At 44.8% G+C, this 23,055-nt stretch overlaps 1 protein-coding gene across 28 annotated transcripts in view; it reads left to right on the top strand.

Moving 5' to 3' along the window:
- Positions 1–407: 407 nt before the first annotated feature.
- MAGI2 (membrane associated guanylate kinase, WW and PDZ domain containing 2) overlaps positions 408–23,055 on the top strand; it is a 1,127,025-nt gene continuing 1,104,377 nt past the window's right edge. For 5 of the 28 annotated variants that reach the window (XM_043552243.1, XM_043552241.1, XM_043552220.1 and 2 more), the window contains exon 1: positions 547–1,373. In XM_043552243.1, coding sequence (XP_043408178.1) covers positions 1,073–1,373 — 301 coding nt within the window. In that variant the 5' untranslated portion in view covers positions 547–1,072. Of the gene's footprint in view, positions 1,374–23,055 lie in introns of all 28 variants that reach the window. The other 23 variants (XM_043552300.1, XM_043552293.1, XM_043552277.1 and 20 more) reach the window with 11 other exon arrangements.

The raw sequence follows: 23,055 nt of genomic DNA, 5'->3' as shown, positions 1-23,055 counted from the left end.
CAATCTAACCTGGCAAACAAGGGGCAGTGAGTGGTGCTCACAGGAAGCAGGAGGGACTGGAGGCCGGAGGCAGATCCGAGGCTGCGGTTGCTTAGGGTTGTCATGTGCCCACTCCTTGCAGATCCCGCAGCGGGGATGGGAGTGAAATTGGGGTCAGCCAGGGAGCGGCTCGGGGGCAGTGATATGGGCCCTGGGGAGCAGGGACTGGGATTAGGGGGCTGCGCTGCAGCACCCAGGGGTCAGCCCCTGTGGGGTCGAGGCCAGGAGGCGTTAGGGGCTCAGGGGGAGCCGGGTGGGAAGCGGCCCGGTAGGCGCTGCACTGGGCAGCCGGGCCGCAGAGGGGGCAGGCCTGGCGGGGGAACGGGCCGGCGCGTCAGCGACAGGAACCCAGCGCCGATCCCTGGCGGGCGGCGAAGGGGCGGGGCCCCGCTGTCACGCGCTGGCTCGCCCGGCCGCCTGCTCCGGGGGTCGCTGCCCCCTTCCCCGTCCTGGGCTCGGCCGGGCGCGGCCTCCCTTTCCTCCCCACCCAGCCCGGCTGCTCTCCGCCTTCTCCCCGCCGTGCCAGCCAGCCTCTCTCTGGGTCTTCACTACCGGGTCAGGCTGGAGGCGAGCGTGATCAGACACCCCCCCAGCACACACAGCCCTGCCTCTCCTCCTCCTCCTCCTCTCCGGGCCGTCTCCATCCCTCCCTCCTTCCCCACACCCTCCCTGCTTCCCCGCTGCCAGTTACTGTACAACTAGTGCACACACACACTCACACACACACACACTCACAGAGGGTCCCGGCTGCCGCAGCTGCCATGGATATCAGCTAAAAACACCCAGCCAGCCAGCCAGTCTGACAGTCAGTCAGGGGCCGAGTCAACCCCCCGCCCCACTCCCCACCTCTCCATCCTCCTCGCCACCCGGCGGCCACGGCCCCTGCGGTGCCACCATTCAGCCGGCCGGGAGCCGCAGCAGCAGCCCCGGACCCAGCCCCCCTGACCCACCAGCCCCCCGCCCCCAAAAGGAGCCCGGCTCAAGACCAGCACCCAGCACGCCAGGGAGACTCCGCCAGCCCATCCCCACTGCAATGTCCAAGGGCTTGAAGAAGAAAAGCCACTGGACGAGCAGGGTCCACGAGATTGTCCTAGGCAGGAACCAGGAGGGGCAGCTGGGCTTTGAGCTGAAAGGGGGCGCCGAGAACGGGCAGTTCCCGTACCTGGGGGAGGTGAAGCCCGGCAAGGTGGCCTATGAGAGCGGCAGCAAGTTGGTGCCGGAGGAGCTGCTGCTGGAGGTGAACGAGACCCCCGTGGCCGGGCTCACCATCAGGGATGTGCTGGCCGTGATCAAGCACTGCAAGGACCCCATCCGGCTGAAGTGTGTCAAGCAAGGTAAGGGCCGGCTGCAGGCTCCCTGCCGCGGCGCGGGGCAGCGGGGCAGGAGGGGACGGGGCGCAGAGGGGAGCGCGCCTGGGAACTGGGGCGGCCCGGGAGTGCCTAGGGGATGGGGTGCAATGGGGCGACGGACAACAGCCTGCAGACCCCGCCGCGGTTGCGTGGAACTTTGTTGTGGCAGTTTGACACACACACACACACGTACGCACCCCGGGCAGGGTCCAGCACCTGCCCCCGGGGAGGATGCGAGGGGCAGCCCCGCCGCGTGTGCACGGAGGAATTAAATGTGCGTCAGCGGCAGCCTGTCGCGTTTGCCGGGGGGGGCAGGAGGCGGCGAAAGTTTGCGAGGCCCCGGGCCGGGGCGCACAGGCGCACGCTGGGGTGCTGCAGACAGAGCCTGGGCCGGCGGTGGGGAAGCTGCGTCCCTCGGGGCGTTCAGGTTCCCGTGTGAGGCGAGCAGCGCCTCTCACACACACACACACACGGAGCCGCACCACTGAGAGGGCGGAGAGGCGCCAAACATTGTGGCAGGCGCTGAGGAACGCTCGCGGCTGGGAGCATCAGCATCGACTGTGGCCGTGCAGGGCACCAGCCTGCGCTGCGGAGCCAGAAGGGAGCCGTGGGGCTCCCTAGCCGCTTTCGGGAGTTCCTCGCGTGGTTCTTTAATAGATAGAAAAAGGGGCCTGGAGGTTGGGTGTGGGAGCTGGGTACCCCTAGCTCTGCTTGTCACGGGGCGTGTTCCCCTGGAGGCAGTGACTTGCTGCTGCTGCTTGTCAGGTCCCTGGCACCTTAGGGAGGCTTCGTTTAGCTTCTCTTAAGTATCGTTATAGGAAAAGTCATTCACTTTATTCCTGATGAAAACGATCTCCTGAGCCTGGGGAATGGGGATTTCAGATCCTACCACCGGAGGGGAAAGGGTGCTCGCTGCAGGGACAGGAGGGACGTTCGAGGACAGAACCATAAACTTTAACCGGTCATCTGTTTCTCCTTTTGTGTAGAAAAGTGCTGGAGTAGTGGCTTAACAATCTTCCAGGAAAGTGAATAGGATTAAAGATGTTGGATTTTCTGTGTAACCTTTTTTCTTCTTTCAACTACATTGACTTGTAGGGAATGGTTAACAGAAGGTTTGGAACAAAGGTTTCTGCGACTCACAGAAGGGGTTGTGGAGCAGAGCAGCTGGAAGCTCCAGGGAGAACCAAGTTCATAAGTGGTGCCTTGATGATGATGGTGGTCGTGGTGGTGTGTGTGTGTGGGAGGGGGGGAGGTGCCTTGATGATGATGATGTGGGTGTGTTTAAACTAAGGCATTTCAGGATCAGCCATTAATCTCCGTTAATACTGCAGTGGAAATAAGTTCAATATCAGTATTCTGTATCCAAAAAGAGTAACCTTGGTACAGATTGGGAGGCATAATGGACAGCTCCATCAGCTGCCCCAGACACTTCCTTAATATAAATTTGCAGTTGAATTTCATCATTTTAATGGGTGGCCTATTATTCACAGTGACTTCTATGAGATTTTCAAATGCTTGAAAAACATTATTAGCCTGATCTAAAGTTCCCTGAGATCAGTGGAAAGACTCCCTTTGACTTTGAATCGGGCTCTACAAGTATACTACTGTGTGTTCAGTTGCTTACAGTAAAGTCACATCTCCAAACAACTGACATAACTTGGCATTTGTACATTGATACATTAAGCTGGCACAGGGGTAAGTGCAGAGTATTGTAAATCGTGTCTTGAAGGACAAAAAAGGCAAGGAGACATAATAGTTGATGCAAGAAGATGAGAAAGGGAAAAGAGTTGAATCAATTCTACCTTGTTATACTGGGTCAGCTTTGGGCTCTGAGTGCTAGGAAATCTGCTATGGTGTTTTAGCTTCTAAATAAATGTAATAGTGATTAGTCTTGCCTTGACTGGTTTGTTGTGATTTCAGAAAGGGAAAAGCAGTTTCCATTGAGTTTAAATGTCCAAAAGGCAGAGGGATAAGTAAATATATCTTTATCTGGTTTCAGTTATTACCTCTTTTTCCTTTACAGAAAAAAGTTAAGTAGTTTTCTCAATTAATTTTAGTTTTTGGTTGGTTTTAGTTAATACATCATTATAGTACATGAAATAGTGTCTGTGTTCCACTTCCTCGCCATTTTTAAAACTTTTTTTTTTTAGTAGAAGTGGTTAGTGATTCATTACATTGTGTGCCATTTATAAAGATGTCCCTCAGTACTCAGGTCAGTGACATGAGTCAGGACTCCAGTCTATTACTTGCAGTTCCTTGAATGAGATACATAAGGCTTGAGGTTCCAGATACATTACATTTATTAGGATTTTCACTGCAGTCCAGTCATATACTACAGTTTTGGATAGGCTCCTCAACACATTGGCCAGACAACCTAGCTATATTCCTTGAAGTTCCAACCTTCTGCCCAGGTCCTTGGACAGAAAGGAACTTGCCAGCTGGAATTACCTTTCCAAGGTAATTCTCAGTTTTATGCTAGTCTATACCCTTTACCTGAGGACTCTTGCAAAGGGAGTGGCTTACAGGACACAGCTTCTTTATTAAAAAGGCCATTTTTGTTTGTATTTTACCAACTGGATCCTTGCACAGCGTAATCTAGTATCTAGTCTCAGTACTCCTTGGTTGAAGAACACAAACATTATATATTAACTTTCTCCTCCCAAATTATTTTCCCCAAGAGTGTTTTTCAATAGTGTGAGTAAGAAAGATGGGCAATACAATTCTTTATCTATTTTTGTAACCTTATTCCCTTTTTTAGTTATAATACACATTTAGTGTGCTGGAACAAGGTTAGTGAGACTATTATAATCATTTTTGCATAATTTATCAATTATTTCTCTGTAATTTTTTCAGTGCACACATTTAATTAAAATAGCATGACCTTGAATGGACCATGTGACTCCGGATTCTCTTTCAGAGTAAGTGCTGTCTTAGAGTGTAATCACAGTGAGAAATGTGCAGGTAGAACATTGCTATTTATAATGTGATATTAATGGGTCTTGTTTGTTTGAAAGTTTTTATAACTCAGCAATCAAAATTGACTGTTGGATGAAATTTATGTATGACTAATTCAGTTTTACAGGCATTAGCTTAACTGTTTTGGAATTTCAGAAGGGCAAAACTGCTTTACTGATTTGTGATTATTTATTTTGTGCTTGGTTACTTAAACACATGCAGTTTTGAAATGGTAAAAAAATTCAAGCTTTTATCCCATTATGAGGCTAAATATATTTTTTTTAAGTCCAAAGCACCAGCCACCAAGTATTTCACATAGAAAAGCAGATCCTCTTAATGCAGAGTTGCTACATATCATCGGGTGGGGCAAACCTCATGGAAAACTAGTTAGCAGTCATGGAACATGACCTTATGTTGAACATGGAGGTGTGGTCCACAATCCATAAGGAATTTAATAGACAGAATTACTGCACGCGCTTTGTACGGTGAAGATAAACACATAACAATTTCAATGTGATAGCAACCATTATGGTTTATATCCTATTAATAATAATCCACAGAGTAAGTATTTGCTGGAGACTATTTGCTATTTATTATGCAACTCCTCCATTATGACCTTGTTGGTAGAACCATGATGATTCTGTTAAAAACATATGGGGTGAAATCTTGGCTCAATTAAAGTCAATAACAAAACTCCCATTGGCATGAGTAGAGATATGATTTCACCCCTAGAGTACGATAGATTTTTGAGACGTTATTATATCAGTGTAAGAATGTTGAAAAGCTATGGAATTGTTAATCAGATCAAATTTTAATGCATTTTGAACTTCTATTCCAGAGTCATTTTGATGCCTAAAATAATTCTAGTGAGTCCACAGATGAGGAGGAATTACAGCCATTAATTTCAAACTTGGCAGTTTTTACATGTGAAATATTTTGGATAAGCTCCTGTATTATTCTTAAGCACACTGACACTATATATTTTTCTTTTTAAAAATACGTGTATAATAATTTTTAAAGTTCCTTTATTAACAATAAAAAGTTATTATGAAGACACCTTCCCCTCACTTCCAGTAGGATAAGAAGCCAGGTTGTGCACTGAGGAGATCCATAAAAGAGAAGGAATGGTGTCCCGCAGCATCACTCTGGGGCCATTCCTACAGTCTCCAGTTCCACAATAAACCTTGTGCCTGCACTAGGCTCCAACAATGGGATGGACAGGTCTCTTCCCTTCCTACCTAAGGTGCCACCATCCCAATGGCCCTGGAACAATTTTTATAACGGGGGTGTTGAAAGCCAGCTAACAAAACTGTAAAGCAGGGGTCCCCAAACTTTTTACCTCGTGCCCCCACTTCCTCCTCTCCGCACCCCTCCACCCCCGAGCTGGGGCTGGGAGCAGGGCCATGGCTCCGGGACGGGGGGCATTGACAGAGGTAAGGGATGCGAGGGTGGGGCCACAGCTGGGGGCGGGCATGGGGCTGGCAGTCAGGACCCTGGGCACGGGGCCAGGAGTGGAGCTCCGGGCACGGAGCCAGCAGCCAGGCCAGGAGCAGAGCCCCAGGTGCAGGGCTGGGAGCAGAGCCCCTGGCGCGGACATGCAGGGCCAGGAGCGGAGCCTCAGCTGTGGGCCGGGGGTGCTGCAGCACACCCCCATGCCCTTAGTTCCCGCACCTACTCACCATCCTATTATATTTTTGACTTTAGTCAGAAAGCTGCTATGTGCTGGATTGCAGGAAATCCTCACACAACTCTGTCATAGTCTGGGAATCCTAGTTTCCCACCGCTCCACATAGCAGAACCAGATTGGATCATCTGAAACCAGGAATTTCTGAACTCAGGGAGGACAGAGCTTTGTTGAAGAGAGATGGACTTAGGCACATTCTTAAATGGTTTGCTGAATTGGGGTCTTAGTTACTAAGAATAGCTAGAGTGTAATAGGGTGATGGGTTATTTTAAAAATGTTTATTAAAACTGTTCAGGATGTACAAACTTTGTTGTACTTTGAAATTCTGCTTTGGAAATCTTTTTCACGTTTTTTTAAATGGATGTTTTACACTTTTGATGCATGTTAAAAGTTGAGTTAATATTTTCCTGACATAGGTTTCTCCCTGCCCATTACTCTTCTTGATGAATAGAGTAAAGGGGTTTTTATTGGAACTTCTTTGGTTACTTAAATGCTTGAATAAAAATGTTTCTAAGTTCAAGAAAATACTTTGTAAATACATATTGACCTTGCTTCATGTTATTTCTTCCTGTGTTTCTATATATATTGCCTTTTTAAATGTAAAAACTGAAATAAGATTTCCTTCCACACATAAAGAACATTTTTATAGGGCCAGCTAATTATATATATAATTAGCTGGCCCTATAAAATATATATATGTATTTTTTTTTTGCTGGAAAATCACAGGTGTATATTATTAGTAATAAAAATCATGGATAACAACTGTGTGGTGTTTGAATAGCATTTACTGCTTGAGTACAATACTGCATATCTATCCTTTGAAAAATATAGTACATTAAAATATTGGTTTTTCTACTTTAGCAAAAAAGATCTATAACACTTTGGAATGTGATAGTCATACCTATTAGTCTGGTCTACTCTTAAAAATATAATGTTTTTGATTTAGGCAAATTCCAGGAATGAAATCCAAGAGCAGTCCTCTATCTTTCTTGCACTTGTTAACTTCAGTTCAAAGTCCATAGAAGTTTAGGTGTCTAACTTCTGAATCAGAGGGGGGATATTTTGACAGCCATCTCCTCCCCAGAGACTGATGTTCCATGTCAGGAACTCTCTGCATGTATTGGAGATAGATCTGATGAGTGCAATCCTGTGTCACGCAGTGGTCTTTAGGAGTTCCATGAACGAAGGGGATATGACTTTCATGATAGTGGATAATTCCACAGAAAAATGGAACAGCTGAGACTGAAACTGCTATTTTTTGTTGTTTTGCTGCATTCCACTCAATTAAGTTCAAGTCTCTTTTACACTGGTGGAACTGCTAATGTTACTGATGTCAGATTAAATTATGCTGGTGTGAGAGCAGAATTGGGCCTGAATTATTTCAGATACCCTAGAACTTCTACCGCTATTATTTCAGTATCTGTCAAAGAGCACCAATTCCAGCTTTAATTCCAGTGTCTTTGAGCCTCTAACTTTCACTCTGTAGAGATGTGGAGCTCCTTCTTGAGATGAAAAAGTATCTTACTTAGCTAGTTTCTTGTATGCATCATGGAAAAAGTATGGCTTTAGGAGGGACTTAAAAGAGGAAAGGATAGCGGCTTTGTGGTCCAGAAGAGATATAGAGGGTGGTATGGAAGAAATCATACAGGTGGTTGTGGGAGAAGCAGATAAATGAAGTTCTTGTTCTTTCCTTTGGCATGAACTGATGAAAAATGAGGGGTGGGCATCACTTAGTAAGGAGGGAACTGCTTTTATTGAAGGTGACCTCAGAGCATTGATTTGGGGATTGGCTGTTTCTCCTTTCTGAACTTAGTGCTCAGGGAAAAAATCTCTCCCTTATCCCACATCTCACTTACCACAAGTTGCTACTGGAGAATAATTGCAGAACTTAATCTTTGTTTCCCTAGGCATTTCACTCAGGATAGCATTGTAGACCTGGCAAAAGTTCTTGTTTAGCTATATGGACCTCAGACTTCTGTAAACCAGGGGGAGAGGGGGTAACGTGATTGATTTTATTTGAGTTACATTGGTGTAAAACTGCTGTGAGAAGAGAATCAGAGATATGGAGTTCCTTTCTCACATATATGTGTGCCTGTGGGACCTTCATCTTAGTTTGAGGGCTGCAACTAAATTATTATTGTTTAAATTATTTTGTATTTCACAACATTGAGTTTAGAAGTGAATTTGGTTGTTGTATTAATAATTGGTGCATCCTTTTCATTAGCGGAAGCCATCTCTTTAAGAATAGGGTGGGACACTTGATTGTAGAGTCTGTTTGCAAGAGACTGAGAGCAGTGTTTCGGAGATGTTGACTGTGTGTCCAAACGGTAGAAATTTTATATTGCTGCCGGAAAGCCTTCTCAAAACTTAGCTTTGTTTATGGGCTCCCTTTCCAATCCAGGAGAGTCTCTAGAAAGGTTTTGATGTGTTCTGTCTATCTCAGGTACTTATGTGGTGCTCATGACAGTAGTATCTGAACATCTCAGAGTCTTTGTTATGCTCAAACAACTCTGTGGGAGAGGGAAGTGCTATTTTATGCCTCAGTCCCCAATTTTATATAATTGGAGACTGAGGCATAGAGAGACTAAAGGCCAGATTTTAAAGATATTTAGGTGCCTCAAGATGCAGATAGGTGCATTGTGGGATTTTCATTGATTTCAATGGCAGTTAGGGACCTGGGCGAGTTTGAAAATACCACTAGGCATCAATCTACATCTTAAGGTGCCTAAATATATTTAAAATTCTAGCCTTAAGTGACTTGCCCAAAGTCACACAGGAAGTCTGTGGCAGAATAGGGAACTGAACCCAAGTCTTCTAAGTCCCAAATTAGAACCATAACCACTGGACCATCCTTTCTATATTTTTTATACCGCTGTGTGAATCTTCCCTTTGTGAAAGATATGGCACACCTTTATTTTCAAAATAGTATGGCTATTTGGGCCAAATTCATCTCTGGTGGAACTCTGAAGACTGTAATAGAGTTTCACTAGGTAAGAATTTTGTCTTATAGGTCCAGTGTTAGTTACAGTATCTCTTCAGCTCCAGCATTTCAGTAACTATCAGTTTTCCTCCTAAGTCACACCAATCCACCAATAATGCAATATAATTGTATCACATTCCATTAGTACAATTGCCTCACAGTGCGTAGACGCTTCCACAGTTGAAGTGTTGCAAGGAGAGCGTGCAATAGCTGGTAGACGCAGAAGAAAAGGAGAAGAACAAAGGTCTTTTACCAAAAAAGGGCGTGATCTGGCAGTCCCTAACCAGGCAAAACTCCCATTATGAAATGATCATCTTTCAAATAGTACTTTTCTCATTGTTCTTAATTTCCTCATGAGATTATCTTAAAATTCCTCGTTTGGGTTGAAATATCTAAAATTTGAGTTCAGTAACCTCATGTCCATAATTTGGAACCTTCAGTAGAATCTTATTTGATAGGAGGATGTTGTTTGTATTAATCTGCCACATAGTTATACTGACATAGTTATACCGACCTAATCCCCCGTGTAGACAGCGCTATGTTGGTGGGAGAGCTTCTCCCACTCACATAGCTACTGCTTCTTGGGGAGGTGGATTAACGAAGCAACCGGGAGAGCTCTCTCCCATCAGTCAATCAGTTGGAAAATGGATTTCTTAAATGAATGACTCTGCATATTTCCTTGTCTCAGATAAGACATACCCACTCCTGGGTCAAGTTTTATAAAGCACATCCAGCTTCTGTCTACAAAAGCAGGCCTGGGACCAAAGGGAAAAAAACCCTTTTCACCACATGTCGTTTCTGTAATATAGAAGTTGAGCTCCTTTTTTAGTCAGATTGACATCTGAAGAGGTGTGCTTAGCACTGTAGTATTAAAGTATATGAAAGAGCTTAGCACTGTAGTATTAAAGTATATGAAAGTTTTGTCTGAAACTTGTTACAGATACCCTCACTGAGCCGGTTCATTAGCTGGTGTTGGTTGGCATGGGTCTGTTGAATTCAATGGAACTATGACCATGTATGCCAGCTGAGGGTCAGGTATACTATTATAGATACCATAGCCATAACTACGTATTTTGGCACCTGGGGCAAGCAGGTGTATTTGTGCCACCTACCAGAGGTGACGTATGTGGGCAGGGAAAGCATGCGGGGTCACGTACTCCCCCCTGATTTTTTTGGTTGCGCCTCCCCCCAACCCAGACAGGCTGGTTGGCCTGCTGAGTTGAGTCAGGGGTGGAGGTGACACTTCCTCCCTGAACTCCACTGTGCGGGCCTGGTCCCATAGGCAGAGTTTGACTTCTGTTTTTGGGAGGCATAGGGCTTAATAAAAATATGTGGATAGAGAATATGGAAGTTAGACACTCACATGTGTGTATGTGAAATGATTGCACATTCACCCAATCACAGAACAGAGACAATGTGGTATGATTTATCTGACCATTCCTTATTGAATAACATATCTTGATTTTTGAATTTTGGGCAACCCAGAATGCAAACAATAGGACAAGGTATCTGTTGAATAAATGGGAGGAAATTATGATATGCCTGTCTCTATCCCACAAATAGAAAAACGTGGCTCCACTTGCTGAATAAGTTATTCATTGAACTCTTGCAGGCTGTGGAGCGCCGGGACCGGTATACAGTTTGGGGGGCATCCAGTGCCCTTGGATGCTCCCCCCTCCCCCACAGTCTCTGCACAGGGCTGGTCCCACCAACCTCCACTGTGTCGACCTAGCAGTCTACACTGGGAGTTAGGTCGGCTTAACTATGCTGCTCAGGCATGTGGATTTTTCATTCCCCTGAGAGACATAGTAAAGCTGACCTAATTTGCTAATGTAGACCAGGTCTTGGTCACTGGAAATGTAAATCACACCCACTTTAAGGCCCCTTTACACTGCCAAAATGGCACCTCAGTGTGAAAGAGAATCAGGCCCTTTGTAGTTTACCCTGTGTCGTATTTTTTGTAGGAATATCTAGCAGTATATTTTGTCTCAGAGTATTGCAGAAGTATGTTACAAACTTTAACGAATTAAAATAAAATCTATACCTGCACATCATATAAGTGCAGTCTTTCTGGACTGAAACCCACAGCAGCTATTAACAGCTTACAGAAGTACAACACAACAGAATAGGACAGAAAGTGGAGAACACATTATCCTCTTAAATTGTCAGGGGATTTTGGTTAGGCTGAGTGTAATTATCCAAGTAATTCTCTGCAAAGCTGCAACATTATCCTTCTTCGGATCCCACCTTAAAACTCACCTCTGCCTTGACACCTACAATACAGTGGACAATGGCTAGATAATTGGTGTGCTATGACTGTTAACCATTCTGTTATGTTAACCATGATCGTTTCACTGTTACTTTGTCCTTCCTCCCTGCACCCATATTTGTTGTATATCCACCTGTTGTCTCTGATCATGCACTAAAATTACAAGCTCTTTGGGGCACGGACTACTTTTTTATTACAGCAGTTAGTATAATGACTCTTATTTGGGATCTCTAGCTGTTAAGGCAACACAAATAGTAATAATAAACCAGGATTAAGCCACAACCCTATTTTTTAATGCAACATTTTTAACTGGGAACATTCTGTACCACATTAGCCTGGTCTACACTAACAAGCTTTAAAACTGTTACTTACTACTGGTGCAGGTGTACTAGCGGAAGCTGTAGTGTAGACACAATTTGGGCAGTATGGTTAGAAAGTAAAGGAAAAAATGCCTAAGTCCTGGCTACACTGTGCTTCCACCATTGCTACCCATGGTTCAGCTGCCCCTGTAGTGAATTAGAGCTATGAATATTGCTAGTGTAAGTGTAACACCAACAGACCCCGGTTGTCGGCGGGAGGAATTGAACCTGCGGCCTTTGGAGCTTAGTGCGTGAGCCTCTACCGCATGAGCTAAAAGTCGACTGGCTATTAGCTAAGGCTGTAGAGCAGACTCATTTTCTCTCTCTCTCTTTAAGTGGTATCAGTGCCACTAGATGGGACAGAACACCACATCCAGAAGGTGTGTGGGTTACATAAGTGCAGCCTCTTGGAACGCCCCTTCTCTGCAACATACATTGCTTGCACATTTCCTGAACAGTTCAGTTTTTCCTCTATAGTTTATCTGCTTCATTTACTTGTGAAAAGCCATTCCCCCGCCCCTTGTCAACTTTTAAAAGAATGCTAAGAATTTCTGATAAGCCAGTATAAAGAGCTTTTTCAACACTCACTCTGTTTTGGTAATCTTCCAGTAAAAATAGCGTAAAAGATTTCAGGGAAAGAATGCAATGGAGACTTTGTTGGGAAAATAAAGGAAAATCAAGATATTGTTTTTCTTTTATTAGTTTTCAATAAGGTCTGCTAGATTTGTGTTTACATTGAATTCTTCTGTTATTCATGTGACAGTGGGATACTGAAATAATTGTAGTTAATTCAGAGCCACTGAACACAAGATATTTGAAATGCTTCCTTTAAATATCTACTGGAGATATTGGAATTTTTTGACCAGCCTTTACTTTATGAGGCATTGTAGCTGTCTTTTTTAATGGCAGTAACATTAATGTTCATGAATGTAAAAGTCTGAGGAAATAAAAACCAAGAGAGTATATCCTGTATCTGAGCAAAGCAGCACCAGCTTTTGCTGTTCTTCAGTGAGATCTCATGGCCAAGTAGGTTAAGCTTGGTCAGTTGAAGACTTCCAAACAACTAGTAGCTGCAGAAATTGGTGAAGTTGGTAAGTAGGGAGTGGCAGTCTTCCCTCTGAATTTATATGGGTAGGATTGGCACAATTTCATTTTCATTTTTTTATAATTTTGATAGATATTAATGTTTAGTTCAAAACATTTTTTCAGTGTGTATCAATTGAAATGTTCATAGTTGTGGGAAATTATGGGGGCCACACAATAACAATTTAATGACAGTAGCATTGAGATTAAAAATGGTAAAGCTTTATAATCATTAAAACACAAATTGTCAACATCACATGTCAAAATATCAAAGTAAATACTCTTACATCAAACCCTAATAAGTTCTCAAGAATTTTTCTTATTTTGCCTGTTTGTAAATTTAGACCATTATTGATGGGAATATTTTTTGTTGGTTTCTGTATTTATGGGAAATAGACATTAACCAACATTTATCAATAAAAATCTAATCCTTCCAAGCCTGTATATGGTTATTGCATCTAGGGTGCTCAGGAATGTGCTACTGCGGAAGCTGAGTTGCAGATTAGATATGAAAACAGTGGTCTTTACATCTGTCTCTTTAGGCATGTATATTGTGCTCATTATAGTGATATCTGAAGAGCTTCCATTTTTCTAAAAAACCTACATAAGACGATGTAACTGAAGATTCCATGATACTTCTTATAGCTTGTTAAGGTTGGTGTCATGGCCAAATTCCAATAAATTTCAATCCAAGAAATTATGTTTTCCCTGCCCTCATTCTTTCTGGAGTCTCACTCATATGTTATTCTTCTTCACTTCCTAATGTAAACTGATATATATTGTTTCTAAGAGGTGCTAATAAATTGCCATGTTTCCCCACAAAAGACTTCATTTTGGCCATGGATAAGGGTATAGTTTGTATCTCATCTTAAATCTGTTAAACTTTCTGGGATGAGAGGAGCTCTCTAAAAGTGAGTTATCATTAGGATTAGAATCGTGCTTCTCCAATACAATTGTTTAGTGTTCTTTTTTTAGTCTTGAAAAGAAATTAAGCCATCTTTGAGGGCACTCACTATATTATTAGTGTATTATGGTGGTGTCTACTAACCCTAGTTGAGATTGGGTCCCATTGTGCTAGCACTGTACGAACACCCAATGAGAAACAGTCCCTGCCCCAAAGACATTACAGTCTAAATAAATGGTGGGAGGGATACAGAGGCATGGCGAGGTGAAATGACTTGCCCAAAGTGCCACACCAAGTCAATGACACTGCCAAGAATAGACCCAGATCTCCTGACTCCCAGTCCAGTGCCCTATGCATTAGAACAGGGGTGGCCAACCTGAGCCTGGAAGGAGCCAGAATTTACCAATATACATTGCCAAAGAGCCACAGTAATATGTCAGCAGCCCCCCATCACCTTCCCCACCCTCACCCCGTCTCACAGCGCCTCCCACCCACCGATCAGTGCTTCCCCCTCTCTCCCCGCACCTCCATATCAGCTGTTTCATGGCGTGCAGAAGGCTCTAGGGGGGTGGGGGGAGGAACAAGAGCATGGCAGGCTCAGGGGAGGGGGCGGGAAGGGGTGGAGTGGGGGAAGGGCCTGGTGCAGAGCCAGGGGTTGAGCAGTGAGCACCCCCTGACACATTGGAAAGTTGGCAGCTGTAGCTCCAGCCCCGGAGTCGGTGCCTATACAAGGAGCCGCATATTAACTTCTGAAGAGCCGCACGTGGCTCTGCAGCCAGAGGGTGGCCACCCCTGCACTAGAACCCACTGCTTCCCCTATATAAATGTGATTAGATTATAGTTTTGACAGTGCTTTCCACTAAATCTGGTTTGGATTTATTCTCATCTTCAGACAGCGTCTTTTTAAGGATGAGGGGGTCAAATTGAGCCTTTGTTCTAAATAGTGTGGCAAATTGCCAGTACTACTATGATGGGTCTCGTGCTTTCTCTTCTTGGGGGCAGGGTTCAGAGCACAGTTTCTTGCCCCTGAACTGGGGTATTAACTGCCCCACTAGTGTCCTAGAGAAGGGGAGTGGAGAGGGAGGGACCCGGGCCCGCCCTCTTCTCCGGGTCTCAGCCCAGGGGCCCTAGGGATAGCGGTAAACCACTAGAACTAGCAGCTACTTCCTTCTCCTGCCCTTCAGCTTGTGGGGCTTCCTGCCCTCTGTCTGCACAAACCAGGTGTCCCTTTACCTAGGGTCTTGGTCTTCTTAGCCCACCGCAGCACTTCTCCAAACTCTCCTCTGCTTCCCTTCAAACTGCTCTTTGCTCCAATGCCAACCCACTCTGCTTCAACTCCTCCAAACTGCTCTTTGCGCCCACATCAATCCACTCTGCTTCAACTCCTCCTCTTGTCTGATTGAAGCAGGGTTTTTTTTTATCATGTGACTGGCTTCAGGTGCTCTAATTGGCTTCAGGTGCTTTAATTAATTTATAGCAAACTTTCTTCCCTCTCCAGGGAATAAGGCTCCCTTCTAACACTCTCCTGCTGTGTGAGATCTCCTGGTTAACCACCTCCTAGCCCTAGCTAAAACAGCTATTTCTAAAACCAGAGAGGGGAGGTTGGCTAATGAAGCGTGCTGCAATTGTAGGGCCGTTTTCCGATCCTCAGTACATTCACGTATCTGGGCGGAGTTCCTCTGGGCGGCGTCCACTGACTCCCTTGACGCCTTCGAGGAGCGGTGGGCGCTGTCCGAGGTTCTCTGCTCGGTGACCCCATCCGGTTCCCTCCGTCTGACCCTTTGATTGAGGGGAAGAGCGAGAGACCCCAGCCCCAGCCGTTGCCACTGTGGATACCATCATCACTGTCACCTAGGAGGGGTCCTATCACACGTGGGTGTACGTCCCCCCCACCCCCAAACCGCCCACCCCACAGCCATGCCCATCTTGTCGGGCACTCTCAGGAGAGGAATAATCGGTGACACTGGGCATGGCACTAGGTAACTCGAGGGGGTGGAAGACCATGAGTGTCGAGGAAACCCCTCCGCTCTAGGCCACCAGGTAACTCAGGAGGGAGGAAGACCACGAGTGTCGAGGAAGCCCCCCACTCTGGGCCCAGGCTAGCCTGAACACTTCTCCCTCCTGAAGGCTGCTGTGTTATACCTTGTGTTTGCTTTTGTTTTGTTGCATAGTTTTGCTTTATCCTTTTTGGTGATTCTTTGTAAGTGTTACACAAATAAAATTTTTTTTCTGCTTCAAAAAAAACCACTCTCCTGCTGCCCTCTGGCCATGCTGTATCACAATAGGCACCTCTCCAGTGAAGTAAACGTACACTTATACCAAAGGTTGCCCTGGGTCTTGAATCTCTAAAGAAAAGACTCTTGTGCATTGGTCACCAGGAATCCTGCTGGCTGCTAGAGTAAAAGATCATAGAATCATAGAATATCAGGGTTGGAAGGGACCTCAGGAGGTCATCTAGTCCAACCCCCTGCTCAAAGCAGGACCAATACCCAACTAAATCATCCCAGCCAGGGCTTTGTCAAGCCTGACCTTAAAAACTTCTAAGGAAGGAGATTCCAACACCTCCCTAGGTAACGCATTCCAGTGTTTCACCATCCTCCTAATGAAAAAGTTTTTCCTAATATCCAACCTAAACCTCCCCCACTGCAACTTGAGACCCTTACTCCTTGTTCTGTCATCAGCTACCACTGCGAACAGTCTAGATCCATCCTCTTTGGAACCCCCTTTCAAGTAGTTGAAAGCAGCTATCAAATCCCCCCTCATTCTTCTCTTCCGCAGACTAAACAATCCCAGTTCCCTCAGCCTCCCCTCAGAAGTCATGTGCTCCAGTCCCCTAATCATTTTTGTTGCCCTCCGCTGGACGCTTTCCAATTTTTCCACATCCTTCTTGTAGTGGGGGGCCCAAAACTGGACACAGTTGAGATCAGATGAGACCTCACCAATGTCGAATAGAGGGGAACGATCACGTCCCTCGATCTGCTGGCAATGCCCCTACCTATACATCCCAAAATGCCATTGGCCTTCTTGGCAACAAGGCCACACTGTTGACTCATATCCAGCTTCTCGTCCACTGTAACCCCTAGGTCCTTTTCTGCCAAACTGCTGCCTACCCATTCGGTCCCTAGTCTGTCGCGGTGCATCGGATTCTTCCGTCCTAAGTGCAGGACTCTGCACTTGTCCTTGTTGAACCTCATCAGATTGCTTTTGGTCCAATCCTCTAATTTGTCTAGGGCCTCTGTATCCCCTTGTAGTAAGGGGAGAGAGTGTGTGCGTACATGTGTGTTGGTGTGTGTCCACCTCTCTAGCTTGGGTGGGGTGGGAGGCAGCCTTTTCTGATCATGCTTTACAGTGGTGGTGCTCTTTCAGTCAAGTCACTCTTGATTTCCACTAGAGTCAGACCCCAGCCCTCTTACTATATGGTTTAGAGGTTTGGTTTAGTATTTTCAGGGATGTATGGGACCAGGTCATCTCCATGCCCTAACGGTTTTGTGGCAGCCCAGTCTAGCAGGCTAAGGCAGAGTTCTAATCCCATCTCAGCCTTGACTTGCTGCATAGCTTTGAAACTGGGAGGAGAGGTAGATACACTGGAGGGTGGTAGGGATAGGATACAGAGGGATTGTCTGGGATTGTTTAGTCTGCAGAAGAGAAGAATGAGGGGGGATTTGATAGCTGCTTTCAACTACTTGAAAGAGGATTCCAAAGAGGATGGCTCTAAACTGGTCTCAGTGGTAGCAGATGACAGAACGAGGAGTAATGGTCTCAGGTTGCAGTGGGGGAGGTTTAGGTTGGATATTAGGAAAAACTTTTTCACTAGGAGGATGGTGAAACACTGGAATGCGTTACCTAGGGAGGTGTTGGAATCTCCTTCCTTAGAAGTTTTTAAGGTCCAGCTTGACAAAGCCCTGGCTGGGATGATTTAGTTGGGTATTGGTCCTGCTTTGAGCAGGGGGTTGGACTAGATGACCTCCTGAGATCCCTTCCAACCCTGATATTCTATGATTCTATAATTCTATCCCTACCCTCCAGCGTATCTACCTCTCCTCCCAGTTTAGTGTCATCTGCAAACTTGCTGAGGGTGCAATCCACACCATTCTCCAGATCATTTATGAAGATATTGAACAAAACCGGCCCCAGGACCGACACTTGGGGCACTCCAGTTGATACCGGCTGCCAACTAGACATGGAGCCATTGATCACTACCCATTGAGCCCGACAATCTAGCCAGCTTTCTATCCACCTTATAGTCCATTCATCCAGCTCATACTTCTTTAACTTGCTGGCAAGAATACTGTGGGAGACAGTGTCAAAAGCTTTGCTAAAGTCAAGGAACAACATGTCTACCGCTTTCCCCTCATCCACTGAGCCAGTTATCTCGTCATAGAAGACAATTAGATTAGTCAGGCATGATTTGCCCTTGGTGAATCCATGCTGATTGTTCCTGATCACTTTCCTCTCCTCTAAGTGCTTCAGAATTGATTCCTTGAGGATCTGCTCCATGATTTTTCCAGGGACTGAGGTGAGGCTGACTGGCCTGTAGTTCCCAGGATCCTCCTCCTTCCCTTTTTTAAAGATGGGCACTACATTAGCCTTTTTCCAGTCGTCCGGGACTTCCCCCGATAGCCAGGAGTTTTCAAAGATAATGGCCAATGGCTCTACAATCACATCTGCCAACTCCTTTAGCACTCTCAGATGCACTGCATCTGGCCCCATGGACTTGTGCTCGTCCAGCTTTTCTAAATAGTCCCGAATCACTTCTTTCTCCACAGAGGGCTGGTCACCTCCTCCCCATGCTGTGCTGCTCAGTGCAGTAGTGTGGGAGCTGACCTTGTTCGTGAAGACAGAGGCAAAAAAAGCATTGAGTACATTAGCTTTTTCCACATCCTCTGTCACTAGGTTGCCTCCATCATTCAGTAAGGGGCCCACACTTTCCTTGACTTTCTTCTTGTTGCTAACATACCTGAAGAAACCTTTTATAGGTGTTATATATTTTTATAGGTGGTTAATTTTAAGCACTTTCATTCAATGACAAATCCCAGGTACAATTTACTTTTCTTGTATACCAAAAGCTTTATCAGTAACACAGCAGGGCCAGCATGCAGGGACCTGTACAGGTGAAAGTGTGCTAAAGAATGTGTTCTCCGAAAATAAATTGAATTGTAGAAATATATTGTAAATAGTAAAGTGTGGGAGTCCCAAATAACATAAATGAGTAGTTTAATCTAAAAATAAGATTCTAGAATTGGAAGAAGTACAGAGAAGGGCAACAAAAATGAGTATGGATGGGTATGGAACAGCTTCCAAGAAGGAGAGATTAGAAAGACTGGGACTATTCAGTTTAGAAAAGAGATGATTAAGGACAGATATGATAGAGGTCTATAAAATCATAAATGGTGTGGAGAAAGTGAATAAGGAAGTGTTGTTTTCCCCTGCACATTACACAAGAACCAGGGGTCACCAATGAAATTAATAGGGAGCAGGTTTAAAAAAAACATAAGAAAGTAGTTCTCCACACAACACACAGTCAACCTGTGGAACTCATTGCTTGGGGATGTTGTGAAGGCCAAAAGTATAACTGGGTTGAAAAAAGAATGAGATACCTTCATGGAGGATAGGTACATCAATGGCTATTAGCCAAGATGGTCAGGGATGCAACGCCATGTTCCGGGCGTCCCTATACCTCCCAGCTGCCAGAGGCTGGGACTGGACAGCCAGGGATGGATCACTTGGGAATTGCTCTGTTCTGTTCACTCACTTTGATGGAGCAGCCACTATCAGAAGACAGGATACTGGGCTAGATGGATAATTGATCTGATGCAATATGGCCATTCTTATGTTCTTAAATTTGTGTTTGTTTTTAGTGTTGGTGGAAAAATAAGGGAAACACATTATCACTACTGTATAGGCTTGTATTGAACTTCTACTGGCCCATTGAAGTGGCCTGAGAGAGAACACACTGTACTGTAACTTTAAAAAAAACTGTTTATTTTGGAAATGTGATCAGCTTTACAATCTGTCACCACAAGCACTAAGGCAATCCAGAGCCTAAGGCACACCATGGCATGGCTCTGTCCTTGTGGCCATTCCCTCCCACCCAACCCCACCACCACACATGCAAACTTGGAGCAGCAATAGGCCCTTCTCCTCAGAGAGAAAGGGAAAGTGGCATGGAATCCTCTTCCCACTCCCAAACATGAAATCCTCTTCCCACTCCCAAACTCCTCTGGAGCACTAGGGGCAGCAGCAGGGGTCTCCTGCTCTCTGGAGAGGCAAGGATGAAAGAAGGGGGGGCTTCCCAGTACTTATCTCTGCATGGGGAATATCTGGTTAGGTGAGTGGAAACCCCAGTAGAGCTGTGTTCAACACGTGTGTGGACACCTTGTGAAAGACCATCCAATCCTTCTCCCCCTCTGTTCAGGGTCTCTAGCTGCAAAGAGCTAAGGGTGGGGAAAGGATTTGCCTAAGAAGTAGTTGTTCCTCAGAGTGGGTGGGTGTGTCTTCTGTTTCATGGGGAAAGCATTGCATAACATTTGTGTGTAAATTCAGTGGCGGTTCTGCAATCACAACGCAGGTCAATTGTTTGCATATTCCTCCTTTCAAAGACTCCGTTCTTCTAGAACAATGAACTCCCAACTTTATATGAGATGCACTCTGTCATTAACATGCACCATTGCTATGTATTTTAAATAAAACAGGCACAATTCTGTTTAATGTATGATGCAAACTACAGTGGACCAGATCTTCATTTGACAAGCAAATGAGAATGGAAACTTTACATTTCCACAGTGCCCTTTAACCTGGAACATGTTACATAGTTAAGAAACTGAGGTCCTGCTCCTGTAGTTGATTGTGCGTGGGTGCACCACTGTGCCTTCATGCAGCCTCGTTGACTTCAATGGGGCTCTCAGTCATTGGCAGAAATGCACAGGGATCTACTACATGACAGTTTAGTACAGGAAATGTATCATACTTTGTTCGCTCAATATTAGAGGGGAATTTAGCTAGGCAGGAAGTAGTTCCCTGAGATGGACCGCGGCTAGGGCACCAGAGCTACCACTCTCTACTCCTCTGAAGAGGATAGTAGTATCATAGCTTTATATCTCTGTACTGAAAGCAGTACAGTGCCCCCCACCACACTACTGGGCACTGGATAAGCATGACTCAGAAGGGTGAGTGCCACCTACTTAATCACCAACACCAGCTCCTTCCTGCTCTCAGCTGCTGCTTGAAGATGTTCCCACCAAGAGGTGACCCCTTCTCATTCTGTTTATCTTCTGGGAGATGATGGATCACCAAATGTGCATGACACAGCTGTGACTCAAAAATTTATGCCCATGTTTACTCATGATTTGCCTTAAATCAGTGCTGTGTGGTCACTGCTGCGAGGTGATGTCTACTTAGACACAGGAACAACCTCTGTGGTTACATAGCCCAAGAGGTTTTGCGGGCTCCCAGCTACAGAGAATGCTGTCTCCTGCATGCAGCCCAGAGGCAGGGAGTGTGGACTTGTAGACCATGATTTACACAAGGCATTTGCTGAGAGACAGAAAAACAAAGTTAAAAAAAACAACATTTCACTCAAGCCTTCAATCCAAGAATTGTTTCTTATTTTTTATTTTCCTATTACTATGTTTCCCTCTTCCATGTAGGTCTTGTGAATTTACAGTAACCTTCTAAAAAAATCTATAGAGGATGATAGATTATTTTACACATGCCAAATTTGCCTCTCGTCTTTTTTTTCCCAGACGCTTTAAGGTGCTGACCTAAAAAGCTTTTTGCTCTCACATGTTGCATTGTGTCTAAAATGTAGCTTGAAAGCTCTTTGGGACAGGGTCTCTTTCTTTTTATCTGCCTGTAAATCACTAAGTTTATTTTTGGGCTCTGTGTAATTAACAAATACCCTTATTATTCTAAAACTTAATAATCAATCTGATGAAGACCATTCATATTTTTAATAATCTTCTTCCAAAGTAATTTACCACCTTGGCTTATCTTGGTCACATAAACTCTTTCTGCTTTATTGCCTTGCTCATCATCTCTGCTGCTAATCCCAGCTCCAAATATAGGGCTAAACTTCCACTTAAGAAATATACATGGCTGGTGTTCTGTACCTTTCAGGATCAGGCTCATACTAAGTAATTTGTTAACATGCATTAGCCCAGTGGTGTTCCCATGCAAAATTGCAAGTGCCTATTGCAAGTGCCTGTCATCACCAGAAATGCTCCATAAGCTGTCTGAAGGCTACTCCTGGTTTTGTGGGCAGCCTTTTACATAGTAGGTGTGTAGTGCCATGTTAGCGTTTTGCAATTGCTTATGAGTGCTCCATTCCTAGGGGTAGCCATGCCTGGATATTTTTATTCTTTGGTTGTGCTGGTTTGCAGTCTTCTTTTGACTGATGTTTCTTTGAAACGCCATAAGTTTGGCTTTTTGAACAGTTGACTAGGCCTTGTATTTGCTTGCAAAGCACCTGCAACAACATGGCATTTTTGTTTCACACACATCAAGCAAAGCAGCCACGAATTACACATCCATGCTGATTTATGCCTCACTGGTTGGAAAGACATAATTTCACATGTCTCATTGAGTCTTGCTTTGTTCTGCTGTGCCAATATCAACTACTCAGTGCAGTTACATACAAGTATTATCAAGTACTCAATGGAGTGCAGATTATTTTATGTTTCCGTAGCAGGTAGTTGTTGATTGTTTGCATTTCTTGCATCAGCATGTTAGCACTGAGACCCCATAGAGTTGGAGCTTGTTTTGAAGATTAAATATAGCTGAAAATTCATACTTACTTGAGCCATCCACAAGCAATGCCTGTAACTTAATACTGTCTTTGTAAATTGCAGAAAATTTTGGATGAACTTGGTTTTAAGGAAAGGCTTTAAGCTATTCCCTTAAATAATTCATTATAAACACAAGGAGCTGCCTTGGCTAGCAAATGTAAGTGAGGAAGGAGAGTGGAGCTGATTTAGGTAGGAAAGGGGAACGTGGAACTAAGAGTGGAACATGGAATGAATAATTCTACTGAATTGCCTAAAGAGATATGTAGTATTTATCAATCTATCACAGTGGACTAACACTGTATATCAATACTTTGCCTAACATTACCTCTTTTCAGACTACACATCCTACCAGCCTGTTAAAGCTGTTTTGTTGTCATGCCTCCTATACTATATTCAAGCACAGCTGGCTTAGCCATTTAGAGGAAATAAACATACTAAGGTTTAGAAGAAGACTGTACGTACCTCCCTGGTGTTGTGAATCTGTAGAAGCAAAGGGCTTTGTCAAGGCTATATGCCTTAGTACACACGCAGATAAGTTACAGTAACTTTGGGGCTCTGATTTAAACTGATAGAAGCCAGGAGTTTGCGAGAGAAGACTGAAAATCTGTCTTTTCACGTATCTCATATCTTATCTAAAATCATTTGCTGCT

This window comes from Chelonia mydas, chromosome 1, assembly GCF_015237465.2.
Source record: "Chelonia mydas isolate rCheMyd1 chromosome 1, rCheMyd1.pri.v2, whole genome shotgun sequence".
Classification (NCBI taxonomy): domain Eukaryota; kingdom Metazoa; phylum Chordata; order Testudines; family Cheloniidae; genus Chelonia; species Chelonia mydas.
Note: the sequence above shows the minus strand (reverse complement) of the source record. Positions and strands in the feature narration are given on the sequence as shown.